General features: G+C 37.2%; 1 protein-coding gene across 1 annotated transcript in view; it reads right to left on the bottom strand.

Annotated features, from left to right (window-relative positions):
• ELP4 (elongator acetyltransferase complex subunit 4) overlaps positions 1-23332 on the bottom strand; it is a 143016-nt gene that overhangs the window by 84510 nt on the left and 35174 nt on the right. Inside the window, exons 5-7 of the mRNA XM_036384998.1 lie at positions 22832-22971; positions 15865-15949; positions 10566-10754 (exon numbers count right to left, since the gene is read on the bottom strand). Coding sequence (XP_036240891.1) covers positions 10566-10754; positions 15865-15949; positions 22832-22971 — 414 coding nt within the window. The remainder of the gene's footprint in view (positions 1-10565; positions 10755-15864; positions 15950-22831; positions 22972-23332) is intronic.

The raw sequence follows: 23332 nt of genomic DNA on the forward strand, positions 1-23332 counted from the left end.
TATTTTAAGAGCACATCTCTTTTCAGACATTAGGCCTATATTCTGGTAGAGGGCTACTTCTGTATCTTTACATTCTGGTAATATAATCCCCTCACTGGTTTTATTTTAAATAATTTAATTAAGAATTAATAAATTGAATCCTACTTCAATTTCATCACCTAAAACAATACTTAAAATATTTGTACTGGGACAAAACCCAGTTTAAGTGTTTTGTATGACAGCAAAGAGGAATTCTGATACTTCTCCCAAGCCCAGGTAAAATTTTAATTGGAGGCAACAATCTCTGTTGTTACCAACAGGTGAATCCAGAAATCCTGACACTTCATTTGAAAGAAGGCCTCAATAATGGACACCAAGCAAGTTCATGCCAAATAACATGAATCTTATGAAACTAAAGCAAATTTTGGTGTGTGAAGTTTCAAGAAAAGCTAAAAATTGTTTTTTTTTTTTTTTTTTAATTCTGTTACATTCAGTCATAAAACTGAAGTAGGCTCAGCACCATAATGGAGACAGCCACACTGAAATAAAAAGAAATAGTGGTTGGATATTCAATAAATGAAATAATCCTTTATATTTTTGACAGATTATCACACAGCGATGAGGTAATGACTTCACAATACACAAATATTTACCACTTGTCATTACTACTTCATCTCCAAAAGATTTTACATTGGAAATAGAAATTATTAAGAAACATGGCTTAAATATTTATGTCTATTTGTTAATAATTACTACTCAAGAAAAATTTAGAATTACCCATACATCTTCTTTTGGTAAAAGAAGTTAGGTAATGGCCCCTTGTATTAGTTTTATAGAGAGATCCACTTTGTGCACTTATTATGATTATTATTCACAAATAATAATAGAATAATAGCAGGATTCAAAGTATTAATGTATTATTATTATTATTCAAAAATACCCCAAAAAATTAACAACTGCTCTGCCAAAAAGTGTTATTTGATAATTAATAAAGACTGTAAAGTATAAAATTCTACACATCTTCCAACTCCAAACTGATTAGGTGTGTTTGCACACAGTAAATTTCCTAAATGAACGTTGAATTTTGGATCTAAAATGAATGCACGCCATATACATTGTATGTTAAATGACCATTAACAAATTTTGGTGTGCAGAAATCTGTAGCAATCTCACCAAAAAACTGAACACAAGTGCCATGTCTTTGCTGGAAGACTCAAGAAATAAACAAAGTTTAACGCCTTCAGTGATGAGAAATCCACACCTGGGGATTCTGACTGATTAGGAATCTTCTTTTACCTTTGAAGAACCTTACTGACTATAATAAAGCTTAGGTATAATATCCTCTATGGATGAAACAAGAGAAGCACTGATTGTGGTTGACTTGTTTAGAGGTAAAATAACATTACAATATAATATAGTAATTATATAATCTATCTATCTATAGATATATTTATATATTAATATATGAAGATAAAATACATTATAATATATACATTATGTATATATATAATATATATTCACATATAATATTATCATAGCTAAATAACATAGCTAGTTACATTAGCTAATTTAAAGCAGTAAAGAATATATTTGAAAAATTTTATACAAGTTGCAGAAGCAAAGAAAGGACAAGTAGTGAAGAGAGCAGGCAATTAGATGCAACACACTCATAAAAATGGGAAGAGAGTAACAAAGCATCTGTTGGTCAATATGTTACACAACAAATTAATTCCAGATTTTGGTTGTTCTCTTAAGGTTGCTTTTAATAACATTGTCCTGATAGTTGTCTCTGCTGTGGGAACTCGGCAGTGTTTTTTGCATATTACCATAAAATGGCAGATGAAGGTGGGTGACACTGTACACAGTTAATTTTGATAATTTTTCAGGAAGAATAACGAGCCAGGAAATAAAAAGTAAATATCGCACACTTTAAAAACAAAACAAAATAAAAAATAAACACATAATAAAAAACCCCCAAAAAACAAACTTTGGCTCTTCATTGAAGATGGACTTGTGCATTACTCGAGCTATGAAAGCATCTAAGGCCAGCAAACCCTGTCACCTTAGAGAATCAGAAGTACGCCTATTCTGCCATTGAAGGGCAGACCCAAAGACCACCAGTGAAATGGTGGAGAGCTCACTAAACAGAGATAAATAAGCAAGTCAATAACAGTTGCTGCTGCAGCCTAAAAAAGATGAACCAAGTCTAGCAGCTTAAATCAAATGTTCCATCTGTTGATGTCCAAGTGCTTCACAAAAGACAGGCAAGGGCTGCACTCCTCATTTACAAGTCAGGAACAAGCACAGAGGTGTGGTGTGAGCTGGCCAAAGGCAAAAGGCAGCCAAGAGTGAGCTGGGACCCCAGCTCTGCCTCCCACTGCAGCTGAGGTTTGCTTCAGGAGGTCCATCCTTGCATTTGGGGTAGCAGCAAAACATCCTGAAGATGGTGTGGGAGTGGAAGCCCAGCAAGCTGAAAATCCTGTTATTGTGTGGCTGAAAGAGGTGACAGATGTGCAGTGTGGTAAAGGGTGACACTTTCTGAGCTGAGCCCTGCCCAGTGCTTTTCTCTTCTCTTTCCTCAGCATTCTGTGACTGAAAGCACAGGCTGCAGGTGACTGTGAGTGCTGCTGGGGCATGGGGCTCTTGCACAAGTCCTGCTGCACTGAGGAGATGAAATAAATCTGGTTGAGCCCTTCTTCCACGCAGGAAAGCAAGAAATCAGTACAAGAATGAAGAAATCAGTACAAGACGTGGGCTAAGATGAGCCCAGCACCTCCCCTGAACATTATCTGGTTTTCACTAATCAGATTGTCTCACTGTTATAAAAGCATATAATTAGAAATCTGTAGGTTATTTCTTGTCTTTAAGCATTGAAAAAATGAACTGATCATTTGAGCAGATTCCTCTAGAAAACCGAACACAGAAAATATGCCATGCTACAAGTTGGTCATAGGGCAGTATAAAACAGAGATGCAAAAGCAGTCTGAAGACTGAGTCATGTTACAAAAGAGCCACAACAAAACTGCCAAAATTACATATTTGAAACCAACTGGCTTAACTAAAATCCTATGACTCCATTGGGAGTCATCATTATAAGAAAAAGGTTCAGGAGTTCCTTTTGTTGCCATTTTGCCTGAAAAAAAAAAAAGTCATTGCAGTTTTCCTACCAATTTGGAAAGGCTAACACTCACTGCAACTTTAATTCTTTAAACAGTGAATCTCACTTTATTCCCAGGTGCCCAAAAAGAACCTGCACTATTATTTCAATTAACAGCACACAAGCATCAAAAGGAACACCTAACTGGTGTTGAGAACCAAGTGGCAAGACTCTGAAATACAAAAACCATTTAAAAAACTAATCCCTTATCCAGTACAAAATTATAGGCTGTCATCAGGAGCAGGCTGGCAGAGCTGGGTCCAGATGGGAAACTGGCTGGGCAATAAGGAGAGGTAGGGTGGAAATGATGGGTGGGCTGGAAAGGAAGGGGACCCAAGCAAAGACATGACTGCTCCCTCTGCTGGCAAGGGCCTCCCTGCTTTAATTTTTAACTAATGAGTAGGCATTTCTTTAATTATTTAGGACCTAGCCGATAAATAATGCAGAGTGCTCCTTCCTCAGTCTGTTGCTGTGTGTTTGCACATTTTTGAACTTATGGTGCCCTATTTCACTAGAATAATTTGCCACGGAATTAAGGCTCAGATGGATGTCTAATGGAGAGTTCCAGGCTTTTATATTTTAATTCTTCGTAAAATGAAAAGATTAGGCTATTTAACCTTCCAAATATTATATTTTGCAATGTATGCTCATTTCATATTTAATTTACACATTTCACAATATTACCACAAAGTGCTTGTCATATCTTACTCTAACAAGGATGCCTTTATGTAGCAGTAAGATGCTATAAAATTAAACATTCTGCAATACAAACATACTAAATGACACATCATAGCAAAAACGTATCTTTCTTCCATGAGTAAAATCCATGACTGGTGAATTCAGTGACAATGCTCTTATTAAAACTGAATTAAAAGATGAAGATAAGCCATTCATGACTTGATTTGTGATAGAAATTAATAGCTGCAGTAAGAACATTTAGAAAAAAATCTGTTCTAAGATTTTGGCCTACAACCAGAAGCTCCCAGAACAGGAGGGATCAGCTTTTTTTGCCCACTGTTCTCATCTGAATCCTGGCTGCAAAGCCACTCCAGCTCCCAGCTTTCCAGAAGGCTCCATCCCAGGAATCCTCGCCTGCCATTTGGTTTGCTGATTTTAATCTCCCAGGACTTTCTTACAGTGGCTCCACTATGCTGAACTGGCACTTGCTCCTAGAAGTGAGTTATTATTAAACTTGTAGGTCAATTGTGGCACTAACAACTCTTTGGAAGCTTTCAGCCACGGTGTACAATTTGCTGGTCTAATTAAATATTAATTCTAAGTGTTACATTCTGTGGCTAAGAGCTTTTATTTTCCATCATCAGTCTGGAAGAGAAAGAGGTTACAAGGCTAATTTAATTTTTTTTTTTTTCCTCCTAGCATTAAAGCTTAACTACACAGGCACAAAAACATCATTAAAGATGCAGTATTCCTTTTTATTATGATTATATTCTAATTAATAGAGAATGTCTAAACAAAAAGAGGTAGAACTGGATTCCGAAATTTCAGGATTTTTAAACAACACCAAAAGTTCCCATCAAAATGTTCCTAAGCACACGTTGCACAAGAGCTCAATATTTGGTTCTGTGAAAATCACTTAAGATGGAAATCTTAATGGAAATAAGATGGACATATGCAAGGATTTAAATCTAAAATAGTTTTACACAAATTTTTTTTTCTTTGTTCTGATTCTGAAACAGAACAGATAAACCCTAGATTTAATTCTAGTCACGGGGCTTTATTTCTTTTTTTTTTTTCCTCAAGAACCTGAACTTAAGCAAAAAACAAACAAACAAAAAAACTGCTTTGGAAAAAAAAAATATGCTACCTTCCATTTCCTAAAAGAATTACTTGCTTAAAGCAATAACTCCTTTGCCCTGTATTATTTGAAGTCACTCTTTTAATCTTTACTTATCAGTGTCCAAAGGGGCTCAATAGATGAGCCTCCTCCCTTCTGCTTCCATAACAGTTGTGTCCATGTCTGGACACTGGGCATTATATTAACTGCTTAGTCCAGTAGCCAAAAGATTCCATATGCTTGAACAGATGACTATCTCCATACTGTGATGGGATATTTAACTGTTTAGCTCTGCTGCTGTAGTTCAAAGACTTGGTTCTAAATCTTACCTGATTTTCAAAGGGGTATTTTCAGTTTATACACCTAAAATGTAAAATAAAATTGCCACCTTGCATGTGCTCCTACACTTCTCCAGTTTAACGTGTGCATTTTGGGAAAGAGGTTTTTTTTAATTAAAGAGAGATGAGGAGGATGTGTCCTTCTAAAAAGTAAAATTTATTAAAATGACAAGGTTGTTTTAGGCATGTCACTTCAACAAACAGCATGACTATTCACCATAATATAGTTAATTTGGTTAACAGACAGCTAAAATGTGGGGACAAAAACACGTCTCAGTTGTATACTGTATTTGTTTTTGAAATTTCGTTACCAAATCAGAAGTGGTAGTGCTAGAACACAGCTTGTTGGCAACCAAAATCTGATTCTATTAAACCACATAATACTTTTATTTCTTCTACAGCATGATAAGCAAACACCATCAGCAATAAGAGAAATGAAAAAAAATATTGTTTCCCAAATTAAATTTTGAATAGGGCACTTCCCTCAGCTTCTTACTCACTCAGAATTTTAAAGATGATTTTATGAATGTTTAAAACCAAAATACTCATACCTAAAACTATGTGGATAACCCAAAATACCTGTCATAAACTTACAACTCTGGATACCTATTTCTACAGCTGTTAAAATCTATGTCTCACATACAACAAAAAGCAACATGCAGCATTAAAAAGCAAGTTAAAAAAAATCCAGAAAAATATTAAGACCATTTCATCTTCATGGCTTCTATTTTGCAGCGAAATTTGAAAGCTTCCTTAATTATGATATAAAACCCACATGATGCTGAATCTCAAGACAAATCTTTGTGCAGCTACCTCATCAAATACACTTGGAGGTTATTCAGCACTTTACACCAGTGAACTCTCAGGAATGAGAGCTCTAAGCTAGGCAATCACTCTTAGTTCTTGTCATAGGAATAAGGATTTCAAACTGTCAGAAATTCACCAGCTATAGGAGTTCACATCTTATAATCCTATATTAGCAATGGATTCTTGACTTGGAGTTTAGCTGCTAAATCACTCAGTGTGAACACAAAAGGCTTGGGATGTGAAAAGGTTTGTTTCTGAATTTTTCTACACTGAAACCATCAGTAACTTCTGCACTTGGGCCAATTCAAAACATTAATATTGTAGGAAATTAATTTTTTAACCTACTGGATGAAATAATGAAAATACCTTGCTAAACAGAACTGCAGACTCTGAGGACAGGCTCTGTAAGAAGAGTTATTCAGACTGACTTTTCATTAGTCAATTAATTTCCCTTGGTACATGCTGACTAATATGGTTTTTAGTCCTTAGCAGTAATACCAGCTTTGAGTTCAAAATAAAAGATGGCTTTAACAAGTGCTATGCTTTCCTCACTGAATATAAAAATCTACTGAAAAAAAATCTATTGCTACTTAAGAGATACAAAATTGGGAAGGACAGGAATAGAATTAAAAACATTCTTTAGTATTTTGACGGAAAGATGTTCTTGGATTTACCAATGATTTCTAGCAATTAAAAAAAAAACAACAAAACAACGGGAAAATATTTTAAATTCTAATTTGAGACTTTTCCATTATGGACCAGTGACACTAAAGTCCTTTCATTCACACAATTGCACAAGAATTCTTTTTCTAAATTTAGGTATTTAAATGCACTGATTATCAAAACACAGAAAAAGAATTCTTACTTGTTTTTATAATATTCCTTAAACTTGGAAATTGTAACAACAAATGAAATGCCTCTTCAATCTGCCCTCCTTGATCAATGCTAGATTTTAAAAATGGAAGTAATTTTCCCTTTTCAAATGTACCATATGATTTCTTAGGCACAATGCATTTTCAAGAAGCAGTAGGAAGATTTGAAAAATAACCTTCCATCAACTATTTTAATCACACTTGTAAGTAGCTCAATATTTATTACCTGACAGACAGTGTAAGATAAGAGGATGTTCAATCAGTAGAAAATATCAATCAAGTAAAAACTTGTCACACATCACCTGAATAAAATTCATATTTGGATAAGTTTTTTATGTCATTTTCTTCAAACCCTCTTCCAGAATAGTGTATTCCTATTTTTGTGCTTGAGAAAAGAGAATTTCCTTTTTTCTTCATGCACTGTTTGCCCTAGAAGTTCCATCAATAAAACCCCCAAAATGTGTGTGCTTTAGTGGACTACAATTTTTTTTCCAGTTACTTTGGAAAAACTCCACACACAAACAGACTTTCTTTGTAAACTTGTGTCTTTTAGCAAAACACAGCCTTACAGGACATCGTGAACTGTCCCATCAGGCTGGATTAATGAGCATTTTCTTTGGATAAATGCAATTCCAAGTTATTAAATCTAAGACAATGGATTGCTGGAATAATGTAAGAGCCACATTGGTGCATTTGCATCGCAGAGGGAAAACATCAAGAACAAAATTACTATTTAATGTTCTGCAATCACTGAAGAGTCAAACCAGAAACGAGAATTTAGGGAAAGTGAACCAACAATAATAGCAATACTGTTCATCTAAAAATGTGACTGTTTAGAAACAGATTAAGAAGACAGCATGAGAAAAAACTGCAAACCAAAATACAGAAAATATTAAATCGGAGGATCATTTTAATGCCTCACCAGCCAAAAAAAAAAAAGGACAAAACATGAAAGGTAAAGGCAAAATTAAACTTTCTGAAAAAGAAAGAAATCAGGTAGAGTCAATTTGAGAACTCCCTGTCACAGTACAACATGCAAAGTATTTGGCAAAATACAGGAAAAAAAAACAATTTAAAAAAATATATGCATTATTCATATACTTCATATAAAAACCAGATTTAGTCTGGGCTGAAAATAATTTGCCCCTGTCAAAAATCAGTACCACCAATTGTTTTATTTCTTCTTCACTGGAGTAACTAGTACTGGAGATTGACAGAGACAAGATAAGTGATGTCACTACCAAAAATATACTTTTTCATGACAAAGCAGGTAAAGACAAAGCTAATTTTTTGTATCTGTCATCCCGACAAAACTTTGATTAAATGTGATTTCGAACTTACATGTCCTTCATGAAAATTACACGTGTGAAGAATTTACGTGGAGGCCACCCAATTAATTTAGTTAGGGGCTGAACTACAACCTGGGAAGCAGATATTAGAGTAGTACTAGAGTAGTTCAGGGGAAAAAAATGGGGAATTTACTACATCTTCAGGAAAACAGTGTGAATTCTCTGCGTGTTCAGTGCACTGACTCGAATATTCGACAGATAAAGCACGTGCTAGAGCTGGCTGGTGGAATTAAACATAAATCCACTTGGAAATAAAGGAAAAAGCTCCCTGTGCTGGGAAGAGGAGATGTTTTCCTGCCTGTGTGAGCGCAGCAGAGAGGAGAGGAGCCGTGCAGAGGGAAGGAGAGCAGCTGCTGTGATCACCAGGCAGCGCCGCACATGTTGGGCTGCGCTGGGCAGCATCCCCAATTATCGGTGCCAGGGAGGCTGCACACATGCTCCCAGGGGCTCCCTGACAGGCTGCTTGGAGAGGCCAGCAAGCACACAGCAGGGCTCTGGGAACCCACTCCTCTGGGCTGCCAGGGACCCCCAGCAGCTCTGCTCCTCCTAATGACAGCTCTCTCCACAGCACGGTGCTTAAAGGGTACACCAACTTCCAAAGTCTCAAAAAAAAAAAATTAAATTAATGCTCCGGTTTGTTTAAGACAGCTAGGCAAAGATTCTGCACATTCTGTACATTTTTTTTTAAATTCAGGATTTCCCAGCCTTACTGTTAAAATTAAAAACTCGGTTATTTAAAAAATGAGGTAGAATTTCAATTCTAACTCCCTGAAATTTATATATTTTCTTTTTTCTTCATGCACTGTTCATGCACCTAGAAATTTCATCAATATAATCACCTTCTTGAGTAAGTTGGAAGCAACCTTTATTTTCTATCTTAGAGACACTTCTGTGCTTCTTTAAAATACAAACATTCTTTTTACTGGCATGGTATATAAAGAAGACCATGATGGAAATATATCCCAATTATGGACAGGCAATTCCAGTGTCTAAGAAGTAGGATCATAGTTTTTACATTCACAAATTCTATTTCTTGCATTAAATTTAACTGCCTCACTTTCTGAAGGCAGACAGCAACCTCATATTTAAAAACACTAAGTAAGGAGGTAGAGGTATGTACTGCAAGAGAAATATTCACACACTTTTGACTACAATATAAAACCAGAAAATCAACCTTCTCTATTTTTTAAGGATTAATTGCATTGGTATTTAAATAAATAACATTTGCTGGTATTCAAAGACCTTTAACAAAATGCAGTAGGTGTGAGTCATGTACCTACCTAAGCCAGGATTTCATCTATTGATAAACTCACCTACCTATGAAAATGAAACATGAGGTTTTATCCAGTACTTTTTTACTATGATCAAATCAAATATACAAAACTATAGGCTTTCTGTTCATAGTGAATAATAATATTTTTGCTTTTGTAAGTTACACTCACAGAACAAAAGACTATCTACATTTTTCCTTTTGCTAAAAAAGTTTATTTTCAGATGATATATTCAAGTCTCTGTATACTATCAGGAACAATGCTGTTAATTGCTTCTGATTTTGCAGTTGGGAAAATGACTTCTGCCATAACTGGTTTGCTCCTAGTCCCAGTATAAGAGGATATCAGAATTATAGAGCAAATCTATACCCTTAGAAACAAGATGAGATAGCACTATAATGAGCATTATAGATAAAGACAGAGAACTGAAAAGCCTTATATTGATACTCCAAAAAGCATTTTGAAAGCACTTTTGAAAGCACATAAAGATGTTGTAAAAATGATTGAAAAAGATATTACTATAGATATTTTCTTTTTTACAGTTTCTGAAATTTTGACAATTTTTAAAAAAAGGAATAAGACCCACATTTGGCATAACTGTCCCTAAAATTCATAATTGGGCAACATTTTTGTGTCATTTTCTTGAAACCCTCTTCCAGAATAACGTATTCCCATTTTTGTGCTTAAGAAAAGAGAATTTTCTTTTTCCTTCATGCACTGTTTGCCCTAGAAGTTCCATCAATAAAACCCCCAAAACCTGTGTGCTTTAGTGCACAATTAAATAAAATAATTTTATACTTAGCTCTTTGTAGATTTTACAGCAGGACTCTCCCACAAAAGCATAAAGCACAGTCACATTTTAAGTTCACACTTTGAACAAAAAGACACTAAAAATGTCCAGAACTGCCTTTTTTTTTTTTTTTTTTTTTACCATATGCTTTGAAGTTTTGCTAAGTGATGTGGCAGCTCTGGAAGCCAGAAAAAGCAGCATTCCTACCTGGATGAGGTGAGCAGGCACTGTGATGATGCAGGCAGACAGGGATTTCCTGAGCAGGCCACGCAGGACATACAGGAATTTGGTCAGGCTCTGAGGATCCTCGGGAGCATCACTGCAACAAACATCATCACCCCACAAGATGGAACCCAGGCTCTGAATGCCTATCCTCAAAACATTCCTTTGTTTTTTCTGTTTGGGAAAAAAAAAAATATAAAAAATAAAAAAGTTGTTATTTTTTAAATGCTAGGAGGAATACAATTTCTACAATGCATGTCCATAATAATTGTTTTATGTAATCACAGTAATCTCTGTCAATCTTATAAAAATATTACAAATGGAATGGGATTTTTTTTCACTGCTTAGGTACCATGGATAATCTAATAGACACATGGAAATACTGAGAACAACTAATTTGTATTTTATAACCAGCTAAATATAAGTATATTCTGAAATAAAATCTAGTAACACTAGGGCATTTTACATCCTTTCTACCCTCCATCACTATCTTAAAAATCATGTAGAAGAGTATTTGCTCCCAGTTCTAAGGCAGCCTGCTGGAGTAATCAAACACAACTTCTCCCTCTATTTTCACCTTTCTGCTGTGTCACTTTCACAGCCTGACTGTTGCACGGTCTGCTTCAGATCCACTTTTTCTGCTCCTTCTGAGAGAACAAGGCCAGCGCTTTGCTCACCAACACAGGGACCTGCCACTACCTTAGAAGTCTCCAAGCATCATTTATGTCCCTTTCTTCTTCCCACTAAGTTGTAGCCACAGCTGAGGAAACACAGAGTGTGATGGGGACAGAGGGTCCCTTAAGGACCCCACCTTGACATGAGAGTTTCTGCCCTGCTTCAGAGGCAGTGGCCAAGATAAAGCTCCATTTCTGAAGGGACAGATGATGAAGTCAAAGTTTTAATTTGTTTATGCAAAATAAAATGTTCTCTCTCATGATGACAACTCTCATTTCTGCTTGTTTGATGTGACCCTTCCTGGTGGTCTTTGGAAAGGATTTTAGATATATTTTCTATCAATGGCTGAAAGACAAGGAGCTTCATCATTGAAAGACTTCCTGCACAAGGTAAGAAAGAAACATTTCTAGAGTTCAGGGTTCATACTTGAAGACCAGCTTTCTTTAATTAAACACACACACAGATATGTATAAATATTAGTTTTGATAAGTAAAAGCCTGCAGGTACTTCTCACTAGAGAAAAGTGTTTTAATAAACTGCAGTGATGCCTCAGGTTTAGCTTTTATATTTTTCACATTCTGTGCTGCTTTAGTGTGTATTTCCTGAGCTTCATATTCAGGGATGGTGAGCTCTGTGCACAGAGCAGGGAGACAAAACAATTCCTGCTCCAGCTGGGCACCAAGGACAAATGATCCCAATCTCAGCCCAAGAGCACAAACCCCGTGGGCTGGAGAGAGAAAAACAAGCAGGGTGGGACTGCAGGGGCTAAAGCTGGAATGGGACAATGAACTGCAAGATGCAAATGGAGCAGAACTGATCCAAGGCAGAGAGCCCGGGAGCGCTGGGGCATTTTGGGGCCATTTTGGTTCATCTTGGGTGCAGGCCTGGCTGGGCTCTGGTGCTGCCCAAGGTGGATCCATGGAGGAGATGCTTTGAATCAATCCCTGCTTGATTCTTTAGCTCTGCCCAGCCTCTGCTCTAGGGCAGCCTGCACAAGGCATCAGTAGCTATTAATTTCCAACAGCTAGAATAAACAGCAACTCTCAAGCACAAACCATGGCACAGCTGCTCTGGAAATCCAGAGGAAAGGTTTGGACAAGACAAGAGGCTGCTCTTCCAAAAGCTTCCCCACCCATGTTGGGTAGGCAGAGCCTGTGAGACACAGTCAGCCCCACATGGCTCTGCTTTTATCCACTTGTGTGTCTCACCCAGGGAGCTGATCTGCCAACTCACTCCCAGTCCCTGGGGAAGCAATCTGTGCTTCAACTCTGGCTTCTTTAGTCTCAGGCTTTGCAGCTTTTAGGATTTAGTTACAAAAAGTGAACTTTTTACACCACTGTATGAAGATCAGGACAACAGCACAGGATAAGACAACACTTCTCTGTATGGTGTCCTCTCCGATTAGGTGTTCAGTTTTAAAAAGAATAGCAAAAAAGAGAAGTTTTGGTCTAATATTATTTAATTACTTCTGATCAGAGCAGATGCAGGCACTTCTTGATGCGCACTTAAGCAACAGGAAAAAAAAACAACCAGGCATTTAAGAAAATTGTTTTATCCACATATCATGGACATTAACCAGGTAGAGAAAGCATTAAAGTATTTCAAAATTTCAACACAAACATAGAAACTTTTTAAATGAGAAAAATATTTTTTTCTTATGAGGAACATCTGTAAGAACAACATACAGAGGAAAGAACTGTTCTCTTAATGGAGAGAGGATGACAGATGCTTATTTCACAACATCAAATCATAAGAGCAGTAAAAGATAAAGCTATTCAGACACCTGGTAATATCAGATGTATTTATTTGGCCAGTAATAGAACTGCTATCAGCATAATTTGTTATACAAAAAGATATATACTAATATACATAATATATATAATTTATTTCTATTTTAGTTTATTATGCCAAAACTGAAATATAAGAAAAGTGTAAGTCTAATATTCTCCCAAAAACAGCCTGTTGTAAAGAGTAGGGTAACATTTTTTAAAATGCACCACTAGATCTTTAGTATTCACATTAGCCTGGAAGTTTGGATTTATTTTCTAATTAAAAAAAAAAGGAATTCTTTTAAGAGTGTTTGATTTGGCAGCAGAAATTCTGATTATGAAGAATTCAGAAAACCCAACTCCATGCCAACAACAACAAAAAAATCCCCCCCAACTATTACCCTGAAAGCCTCCAAAGCATACAAAATTAATGTTAGGAAAGAGTTGCCTATTAAACCTCTGGTGTCAAACATGAAAGACCCAAAACGCCCTGAAACAAAGAGGTGCTATTCCATATAACTTAATACCATGATCAACTTGTAAAGGATTCCCACTTAAGGATCAATAGCAGAGTAAGTGGGAGGCTTTAGAAAGGCTGTAAACCTGATGCTTGTATTTGTAGCTTCTAGGTAATTCAAACTCTGATGTTCCAAATATTAACTAATTATTAAATATTATGAACTATTAACTAATGTTAACTGAGTGTACTAGGTCCTAGAGATGCCTGAGTATTTTATCAAAGGCTACCAAACCTCTACTGGTGGTTTTCACTTATTTTCCCAATTGTGTCAAACCATCTCTCAGCTGGGATGAGTCACATCCTGCTCAGTTTTCTTCAAATAAAGGAGTAAATCTAAGTATCATTGGCAAATTGATGTGAAAGCAGCCAAAAAAATATCTGAACGTTTTGCCAGTCAAGTACAGGATTATTTGAGGGTGGGAGTACATGCACAAACTTCTCAGAAGCTTTTATGATTATATATGGCAATTATACACAGGTCCAGAAAGATACAGGCTGCTCCTTACTCTACAATCTTCACACCTGCCTACTTAAAAAGCACTTTAGAGAGCTCAGTAAATGAAATGAAATGAACAGCAAGGAATTGCTCAGAGATTTGGCAAATAAAAGATCCAAGGTGTGTTCCAGGCCACTGCTACATTCAAGTCTGGCCACATTTTTAAGAAGTGTGTATTATACAAGGCTTCTAAATGTACAAAATTTGACTGTACAAAGAAAGATGCAAGGAGAAAGTGGAATATTAAAAGAAAATAACAGAAACCACTCGAGGAAATTGTTTGCCTTGCCTCCCTTAAAACAGAAAGAACTACATAGTGCTAATGGCTTTCTAGATCAATAAACGGGCCTGAAAAATAACTTTTAAAGTTTCACCTTTGAAATTTATATGTATTATTGAGCAAACATACACTGTTAGATTCATCCCAGTTAAAGTTCAGGTTTTGTTTTATCGACACTAGTAAGTCATTTTGAAACAATTGACAAAAACCAGAGAAAATAATGATCGGTGATGTTGAATTTTTGCAAGCCAAAAAAACCACCCAAGTGCTGGCTCTGAACAACCTTCATTTTCTTTTCTATAAGTGCATGTATAAAGAAAACTAAGCAATAAGAGGCTGATGTCTTGGGCAGGAGGCTGGCTGGAGGCTGGCAGGGTGTTTGTGTCACCCAGGGCTCTGAGGCAGGAGGAGCATCCCCGTGCAGCACGGGAGGATGACACACATCCCTGTTGCCATGGCTACCGTGGGGAGAGGGGCCTGGCAGGGACCAATGGCCTTCTCCAGGCTGGCACTGCCACCGAGGGGAGGGCAAAACCCTCCCAGACATCTCGGCTGAGCACAAGCACCGACATTTACACACGAGGGCTCGGTGCAGGTAACGCTCCCAAACCCCACTGGCAGGCAGGAAAACAGCCTCTCCTGCATCATCTCCTGCAAAAATCATTCCCAAGCTATTCCAGCGATTCAGGCAGTTCTTGATGTGCACTTAAGCAACAGGAAAAAAAATCCTAATATTCCTAAGATATTGAATTTCAATTAAATAATTTCAGGCTCTCCAGAGTCTATGTTAATTGAGTTCTACTGCAGTGGCATTTCAATGGTACAGCAATAATTACCTTTCAATTGAGCATCAATCTATCCAATTTATTATATTATTTCCATCAGCTCCAAAGAACTGCCATGTTGCTGAATATGACAGAGAATAACTTATAGGGCACTTCTCAAATTAGAAAAGGTCTTCCAGCCTATGTTGTTACACTTAAAGTGTTTTTGATTCCCACATTTTGTACACTATGAAGAGTACAGAGATTTTTGGAAGGCTGATAAGCTGATTCATAAATTGAAATAGCATTCTTATTTCTCAACTTCTCTTTCAATGCTCACCACATAAAGATGCTACCATTTAATCAAGTAAAAAATTCACACCAGTTAAAGCAACAATAAAAAAATCTGAACATTTAGGGGTAAATGTTTAACCTCAAGAATCTTGAGCAGAGTATGCTAAAGCTATAATTTGAAAAACAAATACTGTAGATGAAAATGTGTTTTGCTTCTTTCCATTATATTTGGCCATTCTTTTATTAACTAATTGTACAAAAAATGCATTTTACTAATGCTGCCTTCCATTTCTTTCTCTGCATAGCTGTAACAGGTAAAAACTCAAAAAAAACCCCTTAACACATGAACAACACTATTCATTTTGCTTGTTTACTTTACCAATGTTTAGAAACAATTTGTTCCTTAATAATTTGTCCAAGACCTTGTGCAAGAAAGCAAGAAAGAATAGTTACAGGATTAAAGAGGAGTGTGAGGGTGTTCAGTACCTGGGGATCAGAGCCATCAAAGCCCTCCTGGGAAATAATCCTCTGAATGGACTGAAGCAGCCTTGCATAAGCACTGTTCATATTCCTGTTGGGAAGCAGAAATATTTTAGTTACACATTTCAATATTCTCCTATAAGTCTCTAACAGCTGTATAAAAAATAAATATGAACAGATGCAGCTCTCAGTGCAAGTGTCACATGGAAAAGAGGTGTCAGAGAAGGAAAAAAAAACCCCAAAACCTCTTTGAATAAAGTTGACATTATAAGCAGTTGTGATTGCTTCATATTAACTAGTTCAGTGCTCAGACATTTAGTGAAAGCTAAAATCTCTAGGGATTAAGATAACTTAATTATGTCAGGCTCACTTACATCTAGAAGATTAATGATTTAATGTATCAACTTAAAGTTGAAGCCATTCCAGCCCAGTACTAATCTTCTGTAACTGACAGAGATCTACCCAGTTGTTATTCCAAGTATACCCAATCAATGCCCTGATGAACAGAGTTGACTTTCTATGAAAATCTTCATGCATTTTCACAGCTTTATTTGCATGACAGCAAAATTGCGAGGTAGCATTTACTCTATGTATTGTTTAGAAAATATAACATTCAGAAAAATAAACAAAAGCAAACCAATGGCTAAAAATGGATTTAAGCAGACTTAACACAAAACGAAGGTTCAGCAAATCATCTTGTCAGACTTAGAAGCTCTTTACTTTCAAAGAACAATTCAGGTGCTCACTTTTAAAAGAGAAATTGTTTTCTTAAATCCCATGGACCACACAGGGTTGAGTATCTGGGCTGATTCGGGTTCCCCATTGCAGCTTAAGCCCTTCCATCTATTCTGTCTTTGACATTTTCTTCCAGTCTCATCAAGGGTCAAGGATTCAAACCTCTTGCTGTACTTCTTTGGATATACACCAGGTTATTTTGAAAATTTTGCCTTTAAAAATATTCTTGTTGGCTCCATAATTTATGCGTCTGGTAACAGCTCAGGTTGGAAGGCACCTTGAGAGACCACCTGGCCCAAATATTAATGAAATATTATTATTAATATTATTCCCATTACTTTACTAAGAGCCTAGACTGTTATCCAAATTCATTTTACTGATGAATAAACCCAAATAATCTTGCTTTCATCCCTTGGCACAGGAGAGAATTCAACTTTTCTGAGAAGCATGTAAGAATTGCAATGATCTGTCTTTTGCACCATTGCTTCAACTCAAAAATGTGTGCTTTCTTTAAGGAAACAGTATCCATACAACCCCAACCCTCAAATATACTTGAGTTATAAACATCTACAATCAAAAAAGTCATGTGGTCCTAAGAAATGTGACTTTTGAAACAATCAATATCAAAAAACATTAAGAGATGACCTTTCTCTCATATGAACACAAAGGAGAGCTTCCAAACCAAACTCTGGGTTTGTTTCAGATTTAATACCCAAGAAAGCTACTGGCTAAACTGATACACTTCAATAATTTAATACCTGTTATGAAATTCAGACCTGAAAATTAACTGGCAGTGTATGATCTCAACCTGGTATGTCATGCATAAAGTCTGCCTTGCTATACAAAAAAAAGCAAGTTGAACTTCTCAAGTCCATTACTTTCCCAGTGCTCTGTTGCAAAAGCAATGGCTATTAAATGTTCTGCCTACACTGTGTGGCAGCTGTCCAGTTTACAGGGTCAACTTCAGCCCCCCACAGCAGCCAAAATTTCTCTCTCTGTGTTTTTGCATTATCACAACAGATAATATTTTATTTTGCTAGAGAATATACTGCAATCAAAATATTTGCCGATTTCTGATTCATTCCTAACTTGTTTTTAAAAGCTAGTGGATAAAAGAATAAAATAACCAAAGCACTTGCAGCATTAAAGGGTCTCAAAATTAAAATAAAGAAATAAAATAGATCTTCAATTCATCTACCAGAAAGAGATTTACAGCAAAGAAAGAATTTTTAAAAATCATGTAGTATGTGTAGATTTTTAAAAAATATCAAAACAGGTGCTTTTCTATCTCTTTCTAAAATATTCATGGTTTCCTTGAATTTGACCCATCTTATGTAAATAAGAACATGAAAGATATTTTAGAAGCACTGTTTATAAAAGCAGGTTGCATTACCCTTCTGGCAATGTTTGTCACAGTATTTAAGGAAGGAAATAAGATATTTCTTATTTTCCAATTTCTAGTCTTTTTTTGGTTTTGTTGCTAAACACAATTTGATGTTGATAATGAGTTTAAACAATTCCTCCTTTACTCTTTTTTTTGTTTACCACTTTAGTAATGGGTAAAGCAGGAGCTGGCAAGAAGGTATCCTGGTTACAACAAAGGCTCTGACTTCTCTGCTGATAGTTTCCAAGCACTTAACAAAGGTGAGGTTATCAAGGGTATGACAAATAGCCTTGTTATGGAAAAGGAGACTCCATTAGGCAAGACAGTCAAACCCGTTTTATCTAAATTTATTGGTAAATCCAATCTCTAGATAAATTAATTCTTTTTTCAAATGCACGTACTTTCTCAAGGTAAGATTTACAAGTGCTACTGAGAAACTACAACTTAATTATTCTGGGTCTTTTGATTACCAAACCTCCTTGTTTGGTAATTGCCCTGAAGAAGGAGACTGAAAGCAGAGATGGAAAATAAGGACCACCAGAGAGAATATTCCTGCTTCCTGCTGGGCTCCATCTCCAGCAGTGCAGCAACCAGGACACAGAATATCCTGGCAACAACCACTGCACAGCAGCTCCTGTCAGCCACACATCCCTGTAAAACTGGGCCCAGCACACAACTGCCCTTCCCCAGCATAAAAGTGAGATAAGACAGGGAGGGTTTATGTCTTCTTCTGGCACCAGACACCCAGGCCCATTTACTGCTTCCTTTAGCAGCACTGGCTCTGCAGCCTGGCTTCAGTTAATTTTTAGCATGGGGAAATGAACTTCCATCCACCTTGAGTGATCATCCAAGGGAACCCTGTGGTCTAATTCAAATCTGTTTTATCTAAATTTATTGGTAAATCCAGTCTCTAGACAAATTTATTCTTTTTTCAAAAGCACGTACTTTCTTAAGGTAAGATTTACAAGTATCACTGAAAAACCAGAATTTAATTATTTTGGATCTTTTCATTACCAAACCCTCATGTTTGGCAATTGCCCTGAAGAAGGACACTGAAAGCATAGAGGGAAAATATGAAAGCATAGATAGAAAATCAGTGTTGCCTGCAGTGCCCAGGGCCACCAGAGAGGATATTCCTGCTTCCTGCTGGGCACCATCTCCAGCAGTGCAGCGACCAGGACACAGAATATCCTGGCAACAACCACTGCACAGCAGCTCCTGTCAGCCACACATCCCTGTAAAGCTGGGCCCAGCACACAACTGCCCTTCCCCAGCATAAAAGTGAGATAAGACAGGGAGGGTTTCTGCCTTCTTCTGGCACCAGACACCCAGGCTCATTTACTGCTTCCTTTAGCAGCACTGGCTTCAGTTAAGTTTTAGCATGGGAAAATGAACTTCTGTCCACCTTGAGTGATTATCCCAAGGGAAGCCTGTGGTCTAATTCAGCCATCAGGTCCCAGGACTGCAGGAAGGAGAGCAAACATGGCTATTGAGTGTTATACCTGCACTGTCTGGCAGGTGCCAGTTTATAGGGTAACACTTTGCCCCTGCCTCTATCAAAAACCAGGTACACACACACACACGTGAAAACACAGGAAACAAAAGGAAGACTGATCCATTCAAATGATATTGAAAACCTCCAAAACTCATTTTTAAATGCAAAGAAAAGATCAGTTTTAATCTAATCAGGCAAAAAAAAAATCACCTTTCTTTCCAAGTCCATAGAGAAACCAACTTCTTGTTGGTGGATAGCCAGAGAGGGACATATATATATAAATATAGATGATTTCTCAGAAGGGCCAAGAGTTTCTGGCCTATATAAATTCCCTTCATCTCTGATCCTGCAAGGGAAATTCTGAAGTTATCTAAAAAAATACATTAGCTACAATTACAGAGACAGTTCACTCACTGAGGAACAGGTGAAATAAAATGGATTTCTTTTTTTGGATTTAATTTCATTTAATTTAGACATCATGACGAATGTGAATTAAAAAATCAAAAATAGAGGGATGAAAAGGACCCCAGTTAGTCTGACAGATGTTTACCTAGCTTGTCCTTAGAAATTTTCAGTGATGGAGATCCTACAATACTCCTGTCTGCAGGACAGGAGTATTGTACTACTTCTTGTGCAAATCATTAGAAAAACATCTCCATATTTCCTGCCTGTATTTCTACCATATTTACTGCAGCCCATGACTGCAGAAGAGAGAGTTGCATCCTCTGCATGTCAGCTTTTAACTCTGCTGCCATTTTTCCAAGAACTTCCATTCTCCTTTTTAAGCCTAATATCAAGGAAGGTAATTTTGAAAAATTCTTCCTTCCCACCTTCTCTTAACACTGACCTAGTACAACCTTTTTAAAATAGGGAATCCAAAACCTACTGTGTTTGTGGTCAGAAATGACAATAATCAAAGTTAGAAGACAAATGAGCTACTGTAAAGAAAGACTTACAGAACTCCAAATCCCCCACAGATTTCTAAGGGTTTGGTATTCCCAGTGTGGTCTCTGTTCCTCCCTGTCATATATCATGTAGTTTTTAGACTGCATGACAATGTTTGGAATGGTGGCTGGCTGTTACTTTGGTACCTGCCTTTACTCCCAACACCACAATTCCTTCATTTCCTTGGGAGGGGCTTCTTGAAGGAGACCCATGTTGAGGTGGCAGGGAGAGGAAAAGGAGATAAGCCTTCCAAAGGCCACCTTTATCTGTTCATCTTCCTCACCTCATCACTCTGTGCTCTACTAATTTGTCAAGAAAATTACACAAATCCAATCTTTCTGTTAGATTTAAACTAAAGAAGAAAAGAGTAGAACTCCCATAGTAAGAAGGATGCATTTTTATCAGGCTGGCACACAAGCACAATATCAGCATTAAACAGGGCTTATAAAATCAAATGCATAAAGTCCATTCCTGATGAGTTAATTTGATTTTAATGTAAAATGAACTAATACTTGACAGCCATATAGTTAGTGGATGAGTCACAACATTCTCATTAGCTAGAGAAGAGAAAGGGAGTTAAATTGCTCAGTAACTGTAACAACACTTGCAACCTGTCAGATTTTTTTGTGTCCATCCTCTATTGCTCTGCTACTAAAAATTAGAAATTATAAGATGAACATATAAACAAAATTGGTTAAAATACTAATATAGAAAGAAGTTCTCTGCTTTGACCCAAAATCGGGGTTTTTTTTTACACTATCACAAGAATTTACTTCTCAAAGCAGAAACAATCGCTCATGTAACACAGAACAAATTAGAGACTTGGCTTTTGCTTTGCTACAGCTCTAAGAAAGGTGGCTCATACTGCACCTGTTTCATAAATCTGAGGTTTTATATGAGTGCACTGCAGTGGAAATCAATCCCAGTCAATCCCACACTGCCTCCAAGAGCTGGCCCTATACACTGGGATCTATAAAGCTAGGTTTCATATGAATTATATAAATTACACTATTCTACAAATTCAGGGACTGGGCTGGACAAAGAAATCGCTGGCCCAGCCTTGATGTTTGACTTGACTTGAAGTGTCTCCAAGAAAGACACAATGGATGTGTGTGTCTACAGGCTAAGAGGAGTCTTTGCTACTGTCACTCATTTTCTCTCAGTCTTCCTTAATTCCCTACTGACAGCCATAAACATAATGAGTTATTCATTCCAAGGAGAGCTTGAATAGCAAATGTTTTGCAAGATGTAATTAGTGATTGTAATTTTATTCACAGCATATTGCATTTTCCTTAGGTGAAGCTGTAGGATGTAAGAAGCAAAAGCACATCATCAAGTAATCTGATCTAGCACTCTGAGCTATGTAGGTCAAGGATGGCCTGTCTCCTAAGCCCTGCAAACTGCAGAGATCCTTTTAAGGCTGATAGCCACCTGACAAGCCCATCTCTGAGCTGCTGGGGCATGCTGCTCAGGGAGGGTTCCAGCCAGACAGGAACAGCTCTCCCAGTCCCCACACCGGGCTGTCAGCAGGGCTGGGCTCGACATGCAGCCAGGCTGTCCTAGTAATGTCTGCCTTAATTGTCACTGCCAACCTGCTCCCTCCCCTGCCAGTTTTCAGCTTCCTCATCCTCTGGCTGGATTGGGATTGAAGGCACTTGAGAGGACAGCTCATGTTCAGACTCAGGTGTTTATTATTTCTCATCTATGTTACAGTCTCACAGGCAGTGAGTTCTGCAGTTCTTCACTAACAAGGCACAAAATGGCTAACTATCTTTTGTTATAAGGCCTTTTAAGGCTAAACTATCCAATTAAGAAATGACACCTAAATTATTTTCACTTTTTACCCAATAATAAATCACTTGAAGTCCACAACGTTGAGTTTCCTGTCCAAATACACAAACCCACCCAAACCCAAGAGAAGACTGGTGAAGAAGGACCAGCCTCCACCCTAAAACCTCCATCTTACTTTATATGTATTACTATATTCTAAAATCCTAAACTCTACATTTTCCACCATGTGATATTACCCATTCTATCCAAACTCCACACCCACAATCCCAGTTCTGTCATTCCGTTTTGGAATCCTTCTCCACAGCCTCAGGTCAAATGCAATGTTCTCTTGGGGATCAGTGCCTGCCAGCACAGAAACCCTGAAATTCTCAGCATGCAGAACTCCAACCCTCCCCCAGCTGGGAGCAGAGCTCTGAGCTGTCCCTGTGCCACTCCAGGTGGGTAGAACTGAGTGACACCCACGGCCAAACTGCTCGTGACGCCCCCTCCATCACCACAGCAAGTGCAGGCCCAAAATAATTTATTTTAGACCCAAAATAATTTATTTTAGACCCAATTATCATTTCCTGCCAATATGCATGCAAAATCTAAACACACAACAGAACCGTGGTGACAAAACTTACCATGTTTTCATTTTAGGCTCAAAAGGCAATTCTTCATGGAGGTAAAAACTGTGCAGTTTCACAGACTGACACAGTTCTGGAGACATTTTTTTAGAAACATCATAATAATGGCCAAACTTTGTATATGTTGTTGGGCTGGTCTGTGGAAACAACAGTACTGATTACAATCTTAAACTATTATCTGTCAAAGGAAAGTAATTAACCAGCAATGCACTTCAAACCTCTGTTTTTTTCCCATTCAGTCCAAATAAAAGCTTAAAGTAGAAAAACATTATAATAATTACTACTAAGTTTTCATTCCCCCATTGTCATACTTGAATGTGAATCTTTCACACAGAGCTCAACCTCTACTATTCCAAGCTGCAGCACCAAAGTGAAGCCAGATAATTAAAAGAATGTATTTTTTGCACATGTTCTAGACAGATGATCACAACTTTGCAGAGGCCAGATCTATGAAATCAGCAGAACATCGTGTGTTCAGCCTCTTTGATTTTTCAGTCT

The sequence above is a fragment of the Molothrus ater genome, chromosome 6, assembly GCF_012460135.2.
Source record: "Molothrus ater isolate BHLD 08-10-18 breed brown headed cowbird chromosome 6, BPBGC_Mater_1.1, whole genome shotgun sequence".
Lineage (NCBI taxonomy): Eukaryota > Metazoa > Chordata > Aves > Passeriformes > Icteridae > Molothrus > Molothrus ater.